At 41.9% G+C, this 19,374-nt stretch overlaps 1 protein-coding gene across 2 annotated transcripts; it reads right to left on the reverse strand.

The window, feature by feature from the left end:
* Positions 1 to 238: 238 nt before the first annotated feature.
* LOC311129628 (charged multivesicular body protein 2b-like) lies at positions 239 to 18,621 on the reverse strand. 2 transcript variants are annotated; one of them, XR_014613297.1, is made up of 7 exons: positions 18,446 to 18,621; positions 15,096 to 15,187; positions 9,880 to 10,074; positions 6,308 to 6,410; positions 5,942 to 6,048; positions 1,277 to 1,756; positions 239 to 1,039 (listed from the first exon to the last, which is right to left on the reverse strand). XR_014613297.1 is itself a non-coding variant. In XM_084161975.1 (6 exons), exons 1-6 carry the CDS (start codon positions 18,477 to 18,479, stop codon positions 1,643 to 1,645), a joined length of 645 nt encoding a protein of 214 aa, XP_084018101.1. In that variant the 5' UTR covers positions 18,480 to 18,621; the 3' UTR covers positions 239 to 1,642. The 2 variants fall into 2 exon arrangements, 1 of the variants encoding a protein (XP_084018101.1); XM_084161975.1 differs by having other exon boundaries at positions 239 to 1,756.
* Positions 18,622 to 19,374: the final 753 nt, after the last annotated feature.

Here is a 19,374-nt window from a genome sequence, read left to right on the forward strand (position 1 = left end):
GTGGTTTATATGGCTGCGCTCTCCAGCGGGACAAAGCTGTGTGAGTGTGTCAGGGCTGGGGTCAATTCCAATTGAAGGCAGTCAATTCAGGAAGTAAACTTAAATAATTCAAAATTTGAAAAAACGGCATCTATTTTCAATGACGTCTAAATAAACTGAGCAGAAGCTATTTCTTTCAAAAGTTTTTCCATTTTTTAATTTTCAATTAAAATCCCTTCCTGAATTGACTCCCCTTAAATTCAAATTGACTCCAGCCCTTGAGTGTGTCCTCTGGAGTGTGTCGTTACTGCTCTGGGTCTCCATGCTTCTAATGTGGCTGTCCTCTTCAAAACGGAATAAAAACACCAATGATGTGAAGGAGGTCATTGTTTAGCAGCAGCTCGTAAAACAACACATTTCACTGCACCTATCCGGTGTTAGTGACAATAAAACATAATTGTTTTTGTTCATTAAGCCATTTTATTCATTATAAAAGTAATCAACCCTAAACAGTAGAACTGTACAGATACAGAGGATACATACAGTAGTTGACATACATGGTGGATAAAAAGTGTGACAACAACCTTCATTCATTTACATTTCCTGTATGCCGAATTACACCAAAGATCAAGTTGAAAAGAAATTGATGTAACGATAATGAGCCAGTCAATGTTTTCCAGTAACAATCATTAAGATCATTATTTTACTATACAGTGATATACTAGTAGACATTAGAAAACCACAAGAGAACCATGAGAGGGAACATTCTAGGATGCATGAAATGCTGTTTAGCTGACATTGCACAATACGTCATTGTCTCCTAACCTGCTCTTACAGCATGGTGGAGTGAAACAGAGAGAGAGAGCGTCAGGAAGACAAAACGATCAGTGTAATCTTCACAAACTCCTTGTCCACTCTAGAATGTGTGTGTGTGGTTTAAACAAACAGCTCTAACAACAGATATATTAACTGCACAGCAGCCAAGATAAAGAGAGAGATGAGGAGGACAGAGAGACTGCTGGTTCAATCCCACTTCAGAAAGACAGGACACAGAGATCAACTAAAACACAGACAATATCTTCAAATTAGAGAACAACTCAGTGGCACATAACAGGCAATTCAACTGAACCATTCTTTGATATATCATGTTAATGATTATTAGTTTGAATTAGCATTAGATTATTATTTCACACGTTTTTGTTTTAAACTGAATCTCTGTACGTAACTCGTATCCAGTTTGATCCTGCTAATTCCATAGATTCTCAAGCAACATTTTTATTATTGAAAAAGTCCTTACCCTACTCGTTGGGGTTAATGTCAGTATTGTCAGTAGCTCCTAGAGTTAATGTCAGTGGAACTAGACAGACACATTGTCAGTAGTCTGACATCACCAGCGTCTATAGTACTGTACCTAAAAATGTGAGAGCACAGAGAACAATCATCATTACTTCATTCTATTTCTATGACTTTATCATCCTCCCACAGGATTGGTACTCCCAGGACTAATGGAGAAGCCATGCACAAAATATAACGTGAACATAGAGGTCACTTTTCCAGAGTCAACCGTCTGTAAGTACATAATGAAGGCTACCCCTTCAGCAGGCTGCCTGCTGCAGCAGATTGTGTGTGTGTGTGTGTGTGTGTATGTGTGTGTGTGTGTGTGTCAGTCCACTCCCAGGGCTCGGAGCTGTCTCTCTATCTCGTCATCAGAGATCTGCGTTTTCCGTTTAGGAGAAGCAGTAAGGAGACTCTTCCCTGCTGCTGGGGCTCTCACCATCTGAAACACACATACATTACAACAGGTTAACACTGGCACTGGGCTTACAACACACACATTACAACAGGTTAACACTGGCACTGGGCTTACAACACACACATTACAACAGGTTAACACTGGCACTGGGCTTACGACACACACATTACAACAGGTTAACACTGGCACTGGGCTTACAACACACACATTACAACAGGTTAACACTGGCACTGGGCTTACAACACACACATTACAACAGGTTAACACTGGCACTGGGCTTACAACACACACATTACAACAGGTTAACACTGGCACTGGGCTTACAACACACACATTACAACAGGTTAACACTGGCACTGGGCTTACGACACACACATTACAACAGGTTAACACTGGCACTGGGCTTACAACACACACATTACAACAGGTTAACACTGGCACTGGGCTTACGACACACACATTACAACAGGTTAACACTGGCACTGGGCTTACGACACACACATTACAACAGGTTAACACTGGCACTGGGCTTATGACACACACATTACAACAGGTTAACACTGGCACTGGGCTTACAACACACACATTACAACAGGTTAACACTGGCACTGGGCTTACAACACACATTACAACAGGTTAACACTGGCACTGGGCTTACGACACACACATTACAACAGGTTAACACTGGCACTGGGCTTACAACACACATTACAACAGGTTAACACTGGCACTGGGCTTACAACACACACATTACAACAGGTTAACACTGGCACTGGGCTTACAACACACACATTACAACAGGTTAACACTGGCACTGGGCTTACGACACACACATTACAACAGGTTAACACTGGCACTGGGCTTACGACACACACATTACAACAGGTTAACACTGGCACTGGGCTTACGACACACACATTACAACAGGTTAACACTGGCACTGGGCTTACGACACACACATTACAACAGGTTAACACTGGCACTGGGCTTACGACACACACATTACAACAGGTTAACACTGGCACTGGGCTTACGACACACACATTACAACAGGTTAACACTGGCACTGGGCTTACGACACACACATTACAACAGGTTAACACTGGCACTGGGCTTACAACACACACATTACAACAGGTTAACACTGGCACTGGGCTTACAACACACACATTACAACAGGTTAACACTGGCACTGGGCTTACGACACACACATTACAACAGGTTAACACTGGCACTGGGCTTACAACACACACATTACAACAGGTTAACACTGGCACTGGGCTTACAACACACACATTACAACAGGTTAACACTGGCACTGGGCTTACAACACACACATTACAACAGGTTAACACTGGCACTGGGCTTACGACACACATTACAACAGGTTAACACTGGCACTGGGCTTACAACACACACACATTACAACAGGTTAACACTGGCACTGGGCTTACAACACACACATTACAACAGGTTAACACTGGCACTGGGCTTACGACACACATTACAACAGGTTAACACTGGCACTGGGCTTACGACACACATTACAACAGGTTAACACTGGCACTGGGCTTACAACACACACATTACAACAGGTTAACACTGGCACTGGGCTTACAACACACATTACAACAGGTTAACACTGGCACTGGGCTTACGACACACATTACAACAGGTTAACACTGGCACTGGGCTTACAACACACACATTACAACAGGTTAACACTGGCACTGGGCTTACAACACACACACATTACAACAGGTTAACACTGGCACTGGGCTTACAACACACACATTACAACAGGTTAACACTGGCACTGGGCTTACAACACACACACATTACAACAGGTTAACACTGGCACTGGGCTTACAACACACACATTACAACAGGTTAACACTGGCACTGGGCTTACGACACACATTACAACAGGTTAACACTGGCACTGGGCTTACAACACACACATTACAACAGGTTAACACTGGCACTGGGCTTACGACACACATTACAACAGGTTAACACTGGCACTGGGCTTACAACACACACATTACAACAGGTTAACACTGGCACTGGGCTTACAACACACATTACAACAGGTTAACACTGGCACTGGGCTTACGACACACATTACAACAGGTTAACACTGGCACTGGGCTTACAACACACACATTACAACAGGTTAACACTGGCACTGGGCTTACAACACACATTACAACAGGTTAAGACTGGCACTGGGCTTACGACACACATTACAACAGGTTAACACTGGCACTGGGCTTACGACACACATTACAACAGGTTAACACTGGCACTGGGCTTACAACACACAGTAGCCCTTCTGCATAGAGAGCAGTGGTATAGTAACACATGCTGTCCCCCAGGGGGAGTGGGTTCTCTGCCAGATCGACAGTCACTGTAACTGCCTCTCATTTATCACCACACAGGTAGTCTACAGGCACAGTCTACAGCACGTGTCAAACTCATTCCACGGATGGCCGAGTGTCTGCAGGTTTTCGCTCCACCCTTGTACTTGATGGATGAATTAAAGTCACTAATTAGTAAGAAACTCCCTTCACCTGGTTGTCTAGGTCTTAATTGAAAGAAAAAAACAAAAACCTGCAGACACTCGGCCCTCAGTGGAATGAGTTTGACACCCCTGGTATAGGCTATCATCCCATAAAGACAGGCAGGCTACAGGCACAGACTACATTACATTACATTTTAGTCATTTAGCAGACGCTCTTATCCAGAGCGACTTACAGTTAGTGAACACATATATTTTTTTTTTATACTGGCCCCCCGTGGGAAACGAACCCACAACCCTGGCGTTGCAAACACCATGCTCTATCAACTGAGCTACATCCCTGCCGGCCATTCCCTCCCTTACCCTAGACGACGCTGGGCCAATTGTGCGCCGCCCACGAGTCTCCCGGTCGCGGCCGGCTGCGACAGAGCCTAGATTCGAACCAGGATCTCTAGTGGCACAGTTAGCACTGGCCTTAGACCACTGCGCCACTCAGGAGACACAGACTGTCATCCCATAAAGACAGGCAGGCTACAGTAACAGGCTGTCATCCAATAAAGACAGGCAGGCTACAGGCAGTCTACAGCAGTGGTATTCAAACTTTTTCAGCGGGGACCCCATTTTTTCCCCCCATGAATTTCTCGCTACCTCAACCAAATCTAATGACACAACCTTAAAATCTGTACATTTAGATTTTTACATCAACAACTAACCTTTAATTCATTGCATTCATCTCTTATCTAAATTAATATAAACCAATAAATACATCTACTCAAAATGTTTTTTAAATCTTTCTCAAAACCGTTTGTATATTATCCCATACAATAATCTGTACTCATACATACACACACACACACACACACACACACACACACACACACACACACAAAAACACACATGTATTTTTATTTGAATTTTGGCAACCCCACTGCAGTTCCCCCACGAACCCACTAGGGGCCTTCACGCAATCTTCCCATAAAGACAGGCAGGCAGGCGACAGGCACAGTCTACAGCAGTGTTTCCCAACTCCAGTCTTCCAGTACCCCCAACTGCACACATTGTTGTTGTAGCTCCGGACAAACACACTTGATTCAACTTGTCAACTAAACATCAAGCCCTCAATAAGTTGAATCAGGTGAGTTTGTCCGGGGCTACAACAAAAATGTGTGCTGTTGGGTAGGGCTATGACGATACCAGTATCGCAATATTTTTTACATGACAAAAATGAAAACACGAGGCAGACAGAACTCTTTGGTCCTTTAAAAACCTGCTGTATGTAAAATATTGTCTGCTTTAGGTTGGAAAATAAATAAATGTGACTCTGGATGACAACATAATGTTTCCAACATTAGGGCTGTTTTCCTAAAGAAGTTAAATCCACTTTGTGTTTTGTTTCCTTGCCACGATACTAACGAGTATCGTAATACTGGTATCGTCCCGGCCCTACTGTTGGATACTCGAGGACTGGAGTTGGGAAACACTGGTCTACAGGCTATCTTCCCATTAAGACAGGCAGGCTAAGGGCTATCCCGCTCTCCTCCTATTGTCTGTCTATATGTCTGCTACACCTCAAAGCATCCAGACCGGGGGGGGGGGCTTTGAGATGGTACAGGACTATGTCTTACCTTTCCAGAGGACTGCTTATAGGGAGAAGTGACTTGGGAATGGCATAGGGCAGTATGTCTTACCTTTCCAGAGATCTCAATGCCGATCTCGTCCAGAACCTGGTTCACAATGTCCTGAGATTCTTCCTCGTCTCCTGACTCCTCAAATATCTCATCTAATGTATTGTTGACTGGAGGGAGCAAGGGAGGGAGGGAGAGAGAGATAGGGGTAGAGGGGGAAAGGGGGCAGACAGAGAAAAAGAGAGGCAGATAGACAAACAGAGGTACTAGTCAGTTTACCATTAAAAGGTCATTGAACCACTAGGCTAACACATTGATCTGTATGGGCTTTTTGGTTCGGACTTTGACAGTTTTTTTTGGTCCGTTACTATTGTGCATCTTTTAAATGTTAAACTTTTAGGCTAGGGAGCCAATGACAGCAGGTCTTACTCATGTCCTCTGTCATGCCCATCTTCATGTTCTCCTTCTGGAAGTCCTGCATGGTCTGGAGGGTCTTCTGAGGATCCATCTTCTTGTTCACCGCCTGCATCGTCTGGACAAACATACAGACACACAAGACTTACACCACCAAAACTGTTATATTACACAGACACAATACACAACTCCCAGAGCATGTATGCGCATCATCAACACGCAGAGGGATTCTGCCTCATCTTCCTGTGTGTTATCAGCCATGGCCTAGTTTCACGCCGGAGCCAAAAACAGCCAAATGAGCAGCACACGCCACATCTAATTAGATGTCATTTGTATATTGCTCTCAAACTTTTTTCAAGTGTGTCCCTGTTGTTAGTGGGTCTCTCTGCAGACCCATTGTTTTGGGGAGACTTTAATGTTTTCCCTCCAGACTGAAGCCTTATCCCAGAGTAGCAGGAGTCATCGTGGGGTAGGTACACAATGCACACATTCAGCTACTCTCTGCCACCTCAGCCTGGTAACAAACAAAGGAGTGGTCCTCCCTAAACACATACATTTTTCTGTTACAGATAGGTCTCACAGAATTAGACCTCTCTCTGTTTCCTACCAGCCAATCAGACATCCCGATCATGACTAATTAACTACCACACACAGAGACAATGCTCTGATTAGAAACAGATTGATCATTAATACATGAATATATATATATATATATATATATTTTTTTTTTTTTCACCTTTATTTAACCAGGTAGGCCAGTTGAGAACAAGTTCTCATTTACAACTGCGACCTGGCCAAGATAAAGCAAAGCAGTGCGATAAAAAACAACAACAACACAGAGTTACATATGGGATAAACAAAAACGTACAGTCAACAACACAATAGAAAAATAGAACATCTATATACAGTGTGTGCAAATTTAGTAAGTTATGGAGGTAAGGCAATAAATAGGCCATAGTGCAAAATAATTACAATTTAGTATTAACAATGGAGTGATAGATGTGCAGAAGATGATGTGCAAATAGAGATACTGGGGTGCAAATGAGCCAAATAAATAACAATATGGGGATGAGGTAGTTGGGTGGGCTAATTACAGATGGCCTGTGTACAGGTGCAGTGATCAGTAAGCTGCTCTGACAACTGATGCTTAAAGTTAGTGAGGGAGATAAGAGTCTCCAGCTTCAGAGATTTTTCAGTTCTTTCCTGTCATTGGCAGCAGAGAACTGGAAGGAATGGCGGCCAAAGGAGGTGTTGGCTTTGGTGATGACCAGTGAGATATACCTGCTGGAACGCATACTACGGGTGGGTGTTGCTATGGTGACCAATGAGCTAAGATAAGGCGGGGATTTGCCTAGCAGTGATTTATAGATGACCTGGAGCCACTGGGTTTGGCGACGAATATGTAGTGAGGGCCAGCCAACGAGAGCATACAGGACACAATGGTGGGTAGTATATGGGACTTTGGTGACAAAACGGATGGCACTGTGATAGACTACATCCAATTTGCTGAGTAGAGTGTTGGAGGCTATTTTGTATATGCCATCGCCGAAGTCAAGGATCGGTAGGATAGTCCGTTTTACGAGGGCAGCATGAGTGAAGGAGGCTTTGTTGCGAAATAAGATGCAGATTCTAGATTTAACTTTGGATTGGAGATGCTTAATGTGAGTCTGGAAGGAGAGTTTACAGTCTAACCAGACACCTAGGTATTTGTAGTTGTCCACATATTCTAAGTCAGACCCGCCGAGAGTAGTGATTCTAGTCGGGCGGGCGGGCGGGTGCAAGCAGCGTTCGATTGAAGAGCATGCATTTAGTTTTACTAGCGTTTAAGAGCAATTGGAGGCTACGGAAGGAGTGTTATGGCATTGAAGCTCGTTTGGAGGTTTGTTAACACAGTGTCCAATGAAGGGCCAGATGTATACAAAATGGTGTCGTCTGCGTAGAGGTGGATCTAAGAGTCACCAGCAGCAAGAGCGACATCATTGATATACACAGAGAATAGAGTCGGCCCGAGAATTGAACCCTGTGGCACCCCATAGAGACTGCCAGAGGTCCAGACAACAGGCCCTCCGTTTTGACACATTGAACTCCATCTGCGAAGTAGTTGGTGAACCAGGCGAGGCAGTCATTTGAGAAACCAAGGCTATTTAGCCTGCCAATAAGAATGCGGTGATTGACAGAGTCGAAAGCCTTTGCCAGGTCGATGAAGACGGCTGCACAGTACTGTCTTTTATCAATCGCGGTTATAATATAATTTAGGACCTTGAGCGTAGCTGAGGTGCACCCATGACCAGCTCGGAAACCAGATTGCATAGCGGAGAAGGTACGGTGGGATTCGAAATGGTCGGTGATCTGTTAACTTGGCTTTCAAATACTTTCGAAAGGCAGGGCAGGATGGATATAGGTCTGTAACAGTTTGGATCCAGAGTGTCACCCCCTTTGAAGAGGGGGATGACCGTGGCAGCTTTCCAATCTCAGACGATACGAAAGAGAGGTTGAACAGGCTAGTAATAGGGGTTGCGACAATTTCGGCAGCTAATTTTAGAAAGAAAGGGTCCAGATTGTCTAGCCCAGCTGATTTGTAGGGGTCCATATTTTGCAGCTCTTTCAGAACATCAGCTATCTGAATTTAGGTGAAGGAGAAGCGTGGGGGGGGGGCATGGGCAAGTTGCAGCGGAGGGTGCAGAGCTGGAGGCCGGGGGTAGGGGTAGCCAGGTAGAAAGCATGGCCAGCCGTAGCAAAATGCTTGTTGAAATTCTCGATTATCGTAGTTTTATCGGTGGTGACAGTGTTTCCTAGCCTCAGTGCAGTGGGCAGCTGGGAGGAGGCGCTCTTATTCTCCATGGACTTTATAGTGTCCCAAAACTTTTTGTAGTTAGTGCTACAGGATGCACATTTCCATTTGAAAAAGCTAGCCTTTGCTTTCCTAACTGATTGTGTATATTGGTTGCTGACTTCCCTGAAAAGTTGCATATCGCGGGGGCTGTTCAATGCTAATGCAGTACGCCACAGGATGTTTTTGTGCTGGTCAAGGGCAGTCAAGTCTGGGGTGAACCAGGGGCTATATCTGTTCTTAGTTCTGAATTTCTTGAATAAATACTTGCCGACTGTAACTAGTTCACATTCAAAGCGCTAAACATAATGGGCTAATAGTCCTATAACTGGGCTAATTAGATATGCTACTTTATACATTACCAGATACATTACTTAATTGATAACAACTAAGATGTGTAAGGATGTCATCTGATCTGTGTCTCTGAGCTGTGAACAGGTATAGGATGGAAGAGGGTGAAATGAGAATCTCCACCCAATCAGACAAACATTCACATCCTGAGGGGATGACAGGATATATAGACACACTAATTCTCACACACACTCAGAGATGAAGAGAGGAGAGGAATCCTGTGAACTCTGCTGTTTTGGAGAAGCTGTTTTAATGTTTTAACTGGGTTAGTCGGTCTGCTTTTGGCCACATTTACACAGATATGTGTGTTTGGAGCTACAATACAATAAAAAAATGTCTGACTTTTGGAGGCCCAACATCCAAAATGTGTGTGTGTGAATGCACGCATGTGTGTGGTGCTCTTTACCTTAGCCGTAGAAGACATGGCGCCAGCCATCTTCATCTGAGAGTTCATGACCTTGGTCTGTGTGGACATGGAGGTGACCTTTGAACTGACGGCGTATGTCCTGTTCTTCTGCTTCCTCAGCTGTACCAGCTGCTTGGCCAGGATCTTACACGCCTCGCGGTTCCCAGACTTAGCCATCTTCTTGATCTCAATCTCCTACAGGGGAGGGGAGGAATAGGGGGATTAGCAAGGGGGAGCTTCTGACTGGCTTTGCATTCGGCTGTAAACGGCCAACTTCACTACACTCATATAGACACATACTGTACATTACTACATATACATTCAAATATACAACACATACACATCAGTTTCCCCAGGGAGCCCTGTTAGAGTATAAACAGTGTAAATACTGTGATTTGTCGATGGTCTAAACACCTGAGAGCTAGCAGCCTTTCTTAGCTTTGGTAAAACAGCCTCTCAGCCTGAGGGAACACACACTGCAAGGCTGTAAAGCTATGTCCCCTGGGAAACAGTACAGTTGCATCTGCAGCCCTGTGTGTCTGTGTTTATGTGTTTGTTCTGAAGAGCCAGTCCTCAAAACAATCATTTATTAATGATCATTATTACAGTTGTTTACAGGAATAATCCTCCCATCCCTTCACCCCTTCTCTCTGTCAGTATGTAGTGCAGGTTAAACTGTCATTAGGATGATCAGTGCTATGTAGAGTGGAGAAGAGCTGAGTGAAGGAGATGATTGTTCAGCAGATCCAGTCTCCTCCTTAGGTAGAGCGCTCTGCTAAACAGCTGAGTAGGCAGATTTCCATTACATTACCCCTTAGACAAACAAACAGGTGCCGTCTGTCTCTGCCTGCTAAACAGATTCATGATTAGAATAGACAGAAAATGTAAGAATAATGATGCTTCTATTTGCTATCTGCCATAAAGCAAAATTACATTGAAATATGTAACAGTGATCTAGGCTGGGATGACGAGTGGCACAGATGACCTTGTCCTACTGTCACCAACAGAGCAAGGTCTACAGGAAAAACTTTACATTCTTTGGGAATACAGCATCAACTGGGCAATCAATATCAACTTTCAGAAAACCAAAGTTGTGATTTTCCAGAAAAAGGCCAGGAATCAGAGCAGCTGATTAAGAAATACCATGGTTGAACATGCCCAATGGTACAACTACCCGGGACAAAAAAGCTGTGCCTCTGGTGGATTTGGTCTGGCAGTGAATGCACTAAAGAAAAAGGCCGCAAAGCATTTAACTCTGCAAAATATTCAATTGTGTAATTTTACCAATTGCACTATATGGAAGCGAGGTTTGGGGTCCAACCTGTAATTACGATTATAAGCATTGGGAGAAAAACCCAATACAAAATCTACATAGAGAATTCTGCAGAATCATCCTACATTTTCAAAAGAAAGTACCAAATAATACATGCAGAGCGGAAATCAGACGATTCCCTTCATTTGTAAATATAAAGAAAAGAACAAATGTTGGCACCATTTGAAATTATGCCCCAAAACATTCTTACAATTCAAAGCACTGGAAACCCAAGAACTGAACCCTGAAAAAAATAAGAGTCCCCTATGTCAGCTGTTAAAAACACTAAACACCCTATTATCCAAACACACAAGGAAATCAATCAAGTTGTTACAGAAATGAAAAACCTCCTATTTGACAAATTGGGAAAACAAAACAAAAACACAGAATAAACTAAATTGCTATTTGGCCCTCGAAAGATAATACAAATGGGCAGAATATCTCTACTCTGTCAGAGACACAAAACAGAGTCAGATCCTGACCAAATAAAGGCTCAGTGACCACCAATTGGCTATAGAAACAGGGAGACACAAAAAGACATGGTTACCCAAAGAAGATAGTCTATGTGGTCACTGCATGACAGGGGAGGTAGAGACAGATGCACTTTTTCCTCTACTGTGAGAAATACTTCCAAATAAGATAATCTTTTTTTCAAGAAAGTCTCAATCAATTCCCAACTTCTGTGCATTTACTAATAACATAAAGCTGGAAATTATTCTGGGTGAGGGAGAAACCGCAAATATTACTGTCAGATATGTATATGATTGCCAAAGCCTGAGGGACATCCCATTACCATTAATTCCATGAAGTATTTACATTGTATATAACTTACAAATAATACATAGTAAAACCATCATCCACATACATTTTGATGTTTATTTATTTATCAGCCATTCTTTCTTTATCTTATTTTTATTTAATTAAATGTATCGACCAAAGATTACACAATACAACAGCAGTAGTGTTGTACCTGTAGACACAATTATATGTGACCCGTTTCAAGTAACTAGGAGTATGTCGCACGTCACTACTTCACAGGAGTGGCATTTTAACGTTTTTTTTTAAATCAAAAAGCATTTTTTGGCAGAAATGCCTTCGCGAACATGTGAACTTTCATGTGCCTTAATAACAAACTTGTATGCCATCTTTAAATACGAATACAATTGTTAAATTACGAGCCTAGTTGGTTTAGCCACGGAAAAATACAGGAACCTTCCCGCTAGCCATGATTGGCTGAGATAATGGATGGGCTGGACATGCCGGGAGAGGAGTTCGGATTGGTCTGCCATGTAGCATGCTTCTGTCTATAACATGAGCTGCTCAGTATGTGTAGATAATCCTTTCTACCGCGGCTTATTTTATAAGTGTAGCATTGCTGCCCTGAGGTTAATAGCCCTATCGACAAAAATCAGTGGGAAAAAGTCATGATGGACTACTTTCTGGAGGACGATCGTGCCATGCTGACTCTCTCCGACTCTGCAAATGAATCAGACGATGAGGAAATCCCTGATTTAGGAAAAAACATTTTAATTGAACCAGACATTGTAGTCTTCCCCCATCACTGTCATCAGAAGAAACAGCGATCAACAGTGTTGTTGTCTCGGAAGAAGATGAGCGAGTTTTGAAATCAGTGGAATGCCAGTTGGAACCAGAGAGATGATTCCCAAATGTGGAGAGAGTCGAAAAGAGAACACAGGAGGCTGCTGTATAAAACACCTGTCTCCAGATTACATCTTCAAACTAAGGGTAACCATGGCATCCATGACAGAGGGAGATGCGTTCATCCATGTATACGGGTAAGAGTCTAGCTAATTTTGTCACAAAGGTGTTTTCATTGCAAGTTAAAGCGTACTGTTAGCTAGCTAATGTTAGCTGGCTGGCTCGCTAGCTAACAGTACGTGTATGATCTGTGTAGTAATATTATTTGTATCTCAGAAATCCATTTGCATTGCTAGTTATAGCCTATTGTTAGCTAGCTAACATTGAACATCATTGGTTAGCTTTAGCTACCTGCAAATGCATGCATGGTGCATGGCATTATGAGTTGGGATTATGGTTCATTGTTAAGATAGCTAGCCAGCTACATTTCTAAACACAAGACTACTATGCAAGTAACCATTTCACTGTACCGTTTACACTTTCTGTATCCTGTGCATGTAACAAATAAACGTAGATTTAATTTGATATAGTGTGTTTACCAGAGACGGTAATGTGAAGAACAACATGACCTGCACCAAAGTCAGATTAGGATATAGCCCAAGGACTAGATAAAGTGTATTTTTACTACTACTTTTTGCTACTACTTTTAATCTTGAAATCTTTGATTGTTTACTACACTACCTATTTACTCTGACTAGCACATGGCCTCACATGTGAATCCTTAAAGAGATGGGTGGGGCTAAGGCTTAAGAGGGTGTGAACTATGCTGAATGGGTGTAGACAAAGAAGAGGTCTCCAGTAGGTGTACCAAAACTTTTATGGGCCATTTTCTCACAAGTGGGGTTAAATGTTTGTCAACATTCAAATAATAATTACTTTACCATTGTTCCTCAACTGCAGTGTATGATATACAATTTTATAGCTCTGAGTTTCTACTTTTATCCAATGTAAAAAAAACACAATTTCAAAGTTTGCTACATATGACTGAATCCATGTGGTGTATCTCCTACTGTATGTACTATAATTAGTATTACTACTGAAATGAACTGTGTTTCATTATCCTCATTGCATTGTACTATATTTACTGAAATGCTGTACCACTATACTGCTTTGGCAATATCTACAAATTGTATTTCATGCCAATAAAGCAATCTGCATTTGTGTGTGTGTGTGTGTGTGTGTGTGTGTGTGTGAGTGAGTGAGTGAGTGAGTGAGTGAGTGAGTGAGTGAGTGAGTGAGTGAGTGAGTGAGTGAGTGAGTGAGTGAGTGAGAGAGAGAGAGAGAGAGAGAGAACTGACAGATAAATGATGCTATCACATAACAATGTACATAGAGACAGACTGATCTAATGTTCACTTGACCAGGACAATATTTCAGCTAGATAGAGGTGACAAAACATGCTATTTTTCATCTGAATAATGAACCAAGTTGTTCTATAGAATAAAGTGGCTATAAATTCAAATCATGGGCTATCCCTGGATCCATGCCAGTACATACACTTTGCTGAATAATATAGATATCTTGTTGAAGAAAAACAATGTTATTCTCCAAATGTGCTGAAAGCCCCAGTAGTCTCTGTGTTAAGAGTCTAATAATAATAATAATAATGAGTCTCCCAGCATAGCAACTACAGCAGCCCCAGAAGAGGAAGCGTAAACAGACACAAATGTGTCTGTCACAAATGCATTTATGCTAAATTGTAATATAGGTCACTTTCTCTTCTTAGAGAATAGCTTTTTTTCAGACCAACAACAAAGATAAAAACTAGATTAATTAGGATAAATATTATTGAGTAATAAAAAGCTGGTCCCTGGGAAGGTAATTATGGCCTGGGTGATGTTTACAACAGAGAGACCACTCTTCCATTCATCCTTCTGATATAGTGGGAAATGTTCTATTCTGCTGTTCACACAGCCCTATGGTGACTCAGTGTGTGTGTGTGTGTGTGTGTGTGTGTGTGTGTGTGTGTGGACGTGTTCTACCTCCTCTTTCCCCTGTAGCTATTCTACCTGTCCAAACCTGTTTTTCTATCCCAGTCGTTAGCTAAGCATCCTTTAGGCCAGACAGACAGAGCAGGAAAGGGATGTGAGTGGAGGTAGGGGGTAGGATGGAGCCAGATTTGCCTACAGTCATTTACACACATTTGATGCAATCAGCAATAATCTAAGGAAAAGGTTGTACTGAGAAACTAAAACCTGCCGCCATCCTACAGCACTTCATAGGGTGTGGGGGGAGGGGGTCTCACCATTTGTTTCTCTTGTTTCTCCAGAGCAGCTCTGTCTCTAGCGATCTGTCTCTGAGTACCTCGAAGCTCCTTAGTCTGTTCCTTTATAATGTCTGAGAGAGAGAGAGAGACATTAGAAAAACATTTACCCTACGAACATACACAGTTATTGAATCAAACTGTTTTTTTGTTTTTTTTATTACATACATACATACATACATACATACATACAGTTATGCTGGGCATTGGGCTTTCTGTAAAGCTATAGAAGCAGAGTAACATTCTGTTCACACGGGTAGATAGACAGGGACAATAGCTCTGGACATTCCTCATTCACAGGGCTGAGCCTGGACTCTAAGCCATCCCTGCCTCACACACTACCCATTACCCTGACACAGCGTGTGTAACACAGTCCGACACACACACTATGCTCCAAATACCAGACTCAACTGTACACGATAAAACTGGGTTCTTTCTTAATGTACAGAGGGACCAACACTAAAAAGAGCTCAGGATTGAACTCTTATTGAGATAATTCATACTTCAGATAGACCCAGACTAAAAACATTCCTTAATACCATATTATTTATACTTTTAGAAATATAGGCAGGGTAAACTATGTGATGCGTCTTGTTTCAAGGGTTTCCAATAAAAATACACCAGGCTCCTGACTTCATACATACAACAGCAATAATGTAACAAATAAATAAATAAGAATCCACGTTTTAAGGCAGGATAAAAAAAACTTGAAGTGTAACATCAAAAGGGACAATATAGGCACAAGCATGAAATTAAGTGGATAAGTGAAGGCATGCATGAAGAGTCATTCAGCAGCAGTCCCAAATATAAGACACACACCCTGCTGTGGATTATGAGTTTGGTTGAAGAGCAGTCCCTGAGACCAGGCATGTCTGTAGGCAAAGGCACACTTACTGTCCTACACATTCTCTCTCTCACACACCCTGCTGTGAATGTGTCCCAGCCGTCCCAGCTCCTGTATTTGGGTAGAGGACATGGCCCCCACTACACTGCTATTAGCTCTAAGGTTACCGCAGACACATATAGTGCGCTAGGGCACTCCACCAGCTGATACACTAAACCATTGCACTGGACTCCTTCACTAGAGTGAGAGGACTCCCAGAGATTCTCTCTACAGTGGAGAGGGTACTAGAAGCGCTACCAACAACCTCTAACACAACCTCTAAATTGACCCTCTGTTTCATTGCTGGATCAAAACGCTAAATATTCAACAGAAAACTAGCTATCATTCCTCAAAAGAAGGTTTTTCCTCAAAACTATAGAAAGGTATAAATAAAACATTTTTTTTAAATAATAGGAAAGCATTTGTTTAATGTTCAGGTAATTCCTGCAGTGGAAGTCCAAACTGAAGCATGCAGCAGTGAAAGTTGTGTTGTTGTAAAGCATGTCAAGCTTTTAGAGGAAAATGCATTAGGAAAGTGAAAAATATATATATACTTCCCCCCCAAAAGAATACTGCAGTAACATTTTTGCAGATAAATGTTGTTGCAGAATAGCAGGCTCCCATAATCTTACAAAATTACCCTAAAGTAAAACATGTTGAGAAAAATGAACTGAAATTAGTGAGAATCCTTGCTATAGGTACCAATGGTGCCCTCGTCACCCAAAAAACTCCAGAGAGAGAGAGAGAGAGAGCTGGACCACTTGTGAGAGCGAAGAGTAGTATCTACGTACAGGGTGACGTAACGACAACGTCTAAAAGAGGGTGGGGTATCGTCTACAAAACTCCACCAGCTATTCTCTGCCCGCCATCGCACCCCGCACGCCCTACCACGGGATACCACCGCTTCTCGACACTGGGCAACCTTGGCACCCCACGCCCAGAGAGAGAGGAGAGAGAAAGAATGAGAGAGGGGATAGAGATGCTGAGATATCCTATCAACTATCTGGCCTTGAGTAAAGGTACAGCACAATCACAGTAAGTGAATATTGATTCTCCATCAATGAGACCGTGGTCATGGAAGAGCTTATTAATATTGAATTAGGTAGAAACTTAAAATGGATTATATAGAAACTTACAATAGGTTTCTGTTTAATAAAGTTAGTGATTTAGATGTAATGTATTTATTATATATTGGAAGGGTTCTGTTGCATTCTGACCCTGTAAGACCAATACATTTTGACTGATAGGCATTAGGCACAGTATTCCAATGGCTCAAGGAAATACACGATAAGATGGAGACATTTCTTCCTATTATTTTCTATATCGAGGTTAGGCACATTGAGATACAAATATATTTTTAAAGAGAGACCTGAAAATCAATCCTTTCAACATATTGCTACATTTTCTAAGTATCAGCAGCAGCAAAAATCTGCATGGCATGTACTGTGTTATCTTTACAGGCAGCCTGAACTCACACACACTTCAGGGTTGACTGATGACTTTTTGTTTCCCCTTGCGTCATGTTTGACTACTCTATGAGACAGGAAAACTGAGAAGTGTTTTACAGTCAAACATAGCCTAATGGAAATCTTGACATGATCATTGCTGGGAATTGCCAGGGACCTCACCATATGATATTATCAAGATACTTTGGTGCCTAATTTAGAAAGATGGAGAACAAGCTATGAAGGAAAAATACTGGAGTTTTGGTGCAAGTACAGCCAACTGGCGCAAAAATAATATTGCGATATTGTCAAAACGATACGACATAGTCAAAAATAATATCCCGATATGTAACTTTTAGAGAGTAGAGGGAATGGATCGAGTAGACAGTGTGATAAACCTTATTTTTATCCATCTGTCTTTTACTGAACAGAGTGAAGTAACAATAATTCTACACCAGTATTTCTGGATCACATTATTCTCTCACTAGCTCCGTCTAAACCTGAACAAAGCTTTCTTACAGGACTTACACTGCTAGATGCTGTTCATCATGGAATTCATCTGTTGCAGTCAGCAGGTAAGTTAAAGTAACCCTTGAACATACTAGGCAGCATCATCAAATCAATGTAACAATGTACTAACTTAGCCTAATGCAACTACACTGTTCACACCAGTTACACGATGGTCATAAATTGTGACACCGGTTTTAACTTAACAAGCAACTTTCACTGATAAACAGACAAGTGGAATAGTATTTGTCTAGTTTCAGACTGTGACACAATCTAACTTGAGAGGATTCCACGTTGACCAATGTCATTGTTGATTTCGTAACATAAACATGCATCTTCACTTTTCAAACTGGTATCAGGTGAACTGGTAAAACAGTTGAACTGGCTCGTTCAGTAGGCAGGTCTATCTATGTTCGTTGGTGGCGGACTGGCTCTCACCAATTCAAACAACTTTGTTACTTTGTTACAAGCCTACTAGCAGTGGAAAACAAACTTACCGTCGACTGTCTTCTTCTTGAATAGAGAAGCCATGGCGCACAAATTAAAACCTTTTTTCCTAAATACTAGGCCTAAACACTAAATACAACTTATGTGCTTCCAGATGGTGGGCAGTTAAACTGTAGCTCTATCAACAAGCTGAGATTTCCTGGTCGAACTGTTCCAGCCTTTCACATGACAGCCCAGACTCACCGCCGACTCTCTGACGTCACCACGGGACTCTCCCAGTTCCTCTAGTCTCCTCTAGAGTGCGGTACTGTTCCGACGCAAACTGAGCTCTTTTACCGTTCATATCAACCCCCACAGTGAACGCTGAACTGTGGTAGATAAAAGCCATAAAAGTAATCAGTGATGATTAGTAGAAAACGAGGAGGGTAACTTGGGGGAAAACGACCTCCTTTACGGAAAAGTTAAGTAAGATTTAGTTATGTGCATATTGGCTAACCTTAGACAAACACACTTTGAAGGGAAATAATATTTATTTTGTTATTTAATGAAAATAGAAACCCAAACATACTCACTTTAAATTGTACTACTTTATTAAAAACGGATTAACATTTTTCTCTCTAACCAAGTGGATTATTTATCTTTAGGCTCCCCTACTGGTATATATAAAAACGTTTATAGGTATAACTTCATAATATTATATATATATAACTTTTTCTAAATGACAAAATATTCGATCAATAAATGACAAAATATTAGATCAATGTACCTCAAAATCGTTTTATTGGAATGATTTAACAAGTTGCGATGAGACAGATTACATTTTTAGTTGAGCAAGACTAGTGGCTTCCAGGGAAAGTGTTGAAGAATTACAGGAGGGGGGCGTTTAACCCTGGGGGGCGTTTAACCCCAAGCCACCCGACCAGTCACTTGAAAGCAATAGTAGGTCAGGCACAGTCCATTTACATTAGCATTTTGGATT

This window comes from Coregonus lavaretus (assembly GCF_964263955.1).
Source record: "Coregonus lavaretus genome assembly, chromosome: 5".
NCBI classification, from domain to species: Eukaryota; Metazoa; Chordata; class Actinopteri; order Salmoniformes; family Salmonidae; genus Coregonus; species Coregonus lavaretus.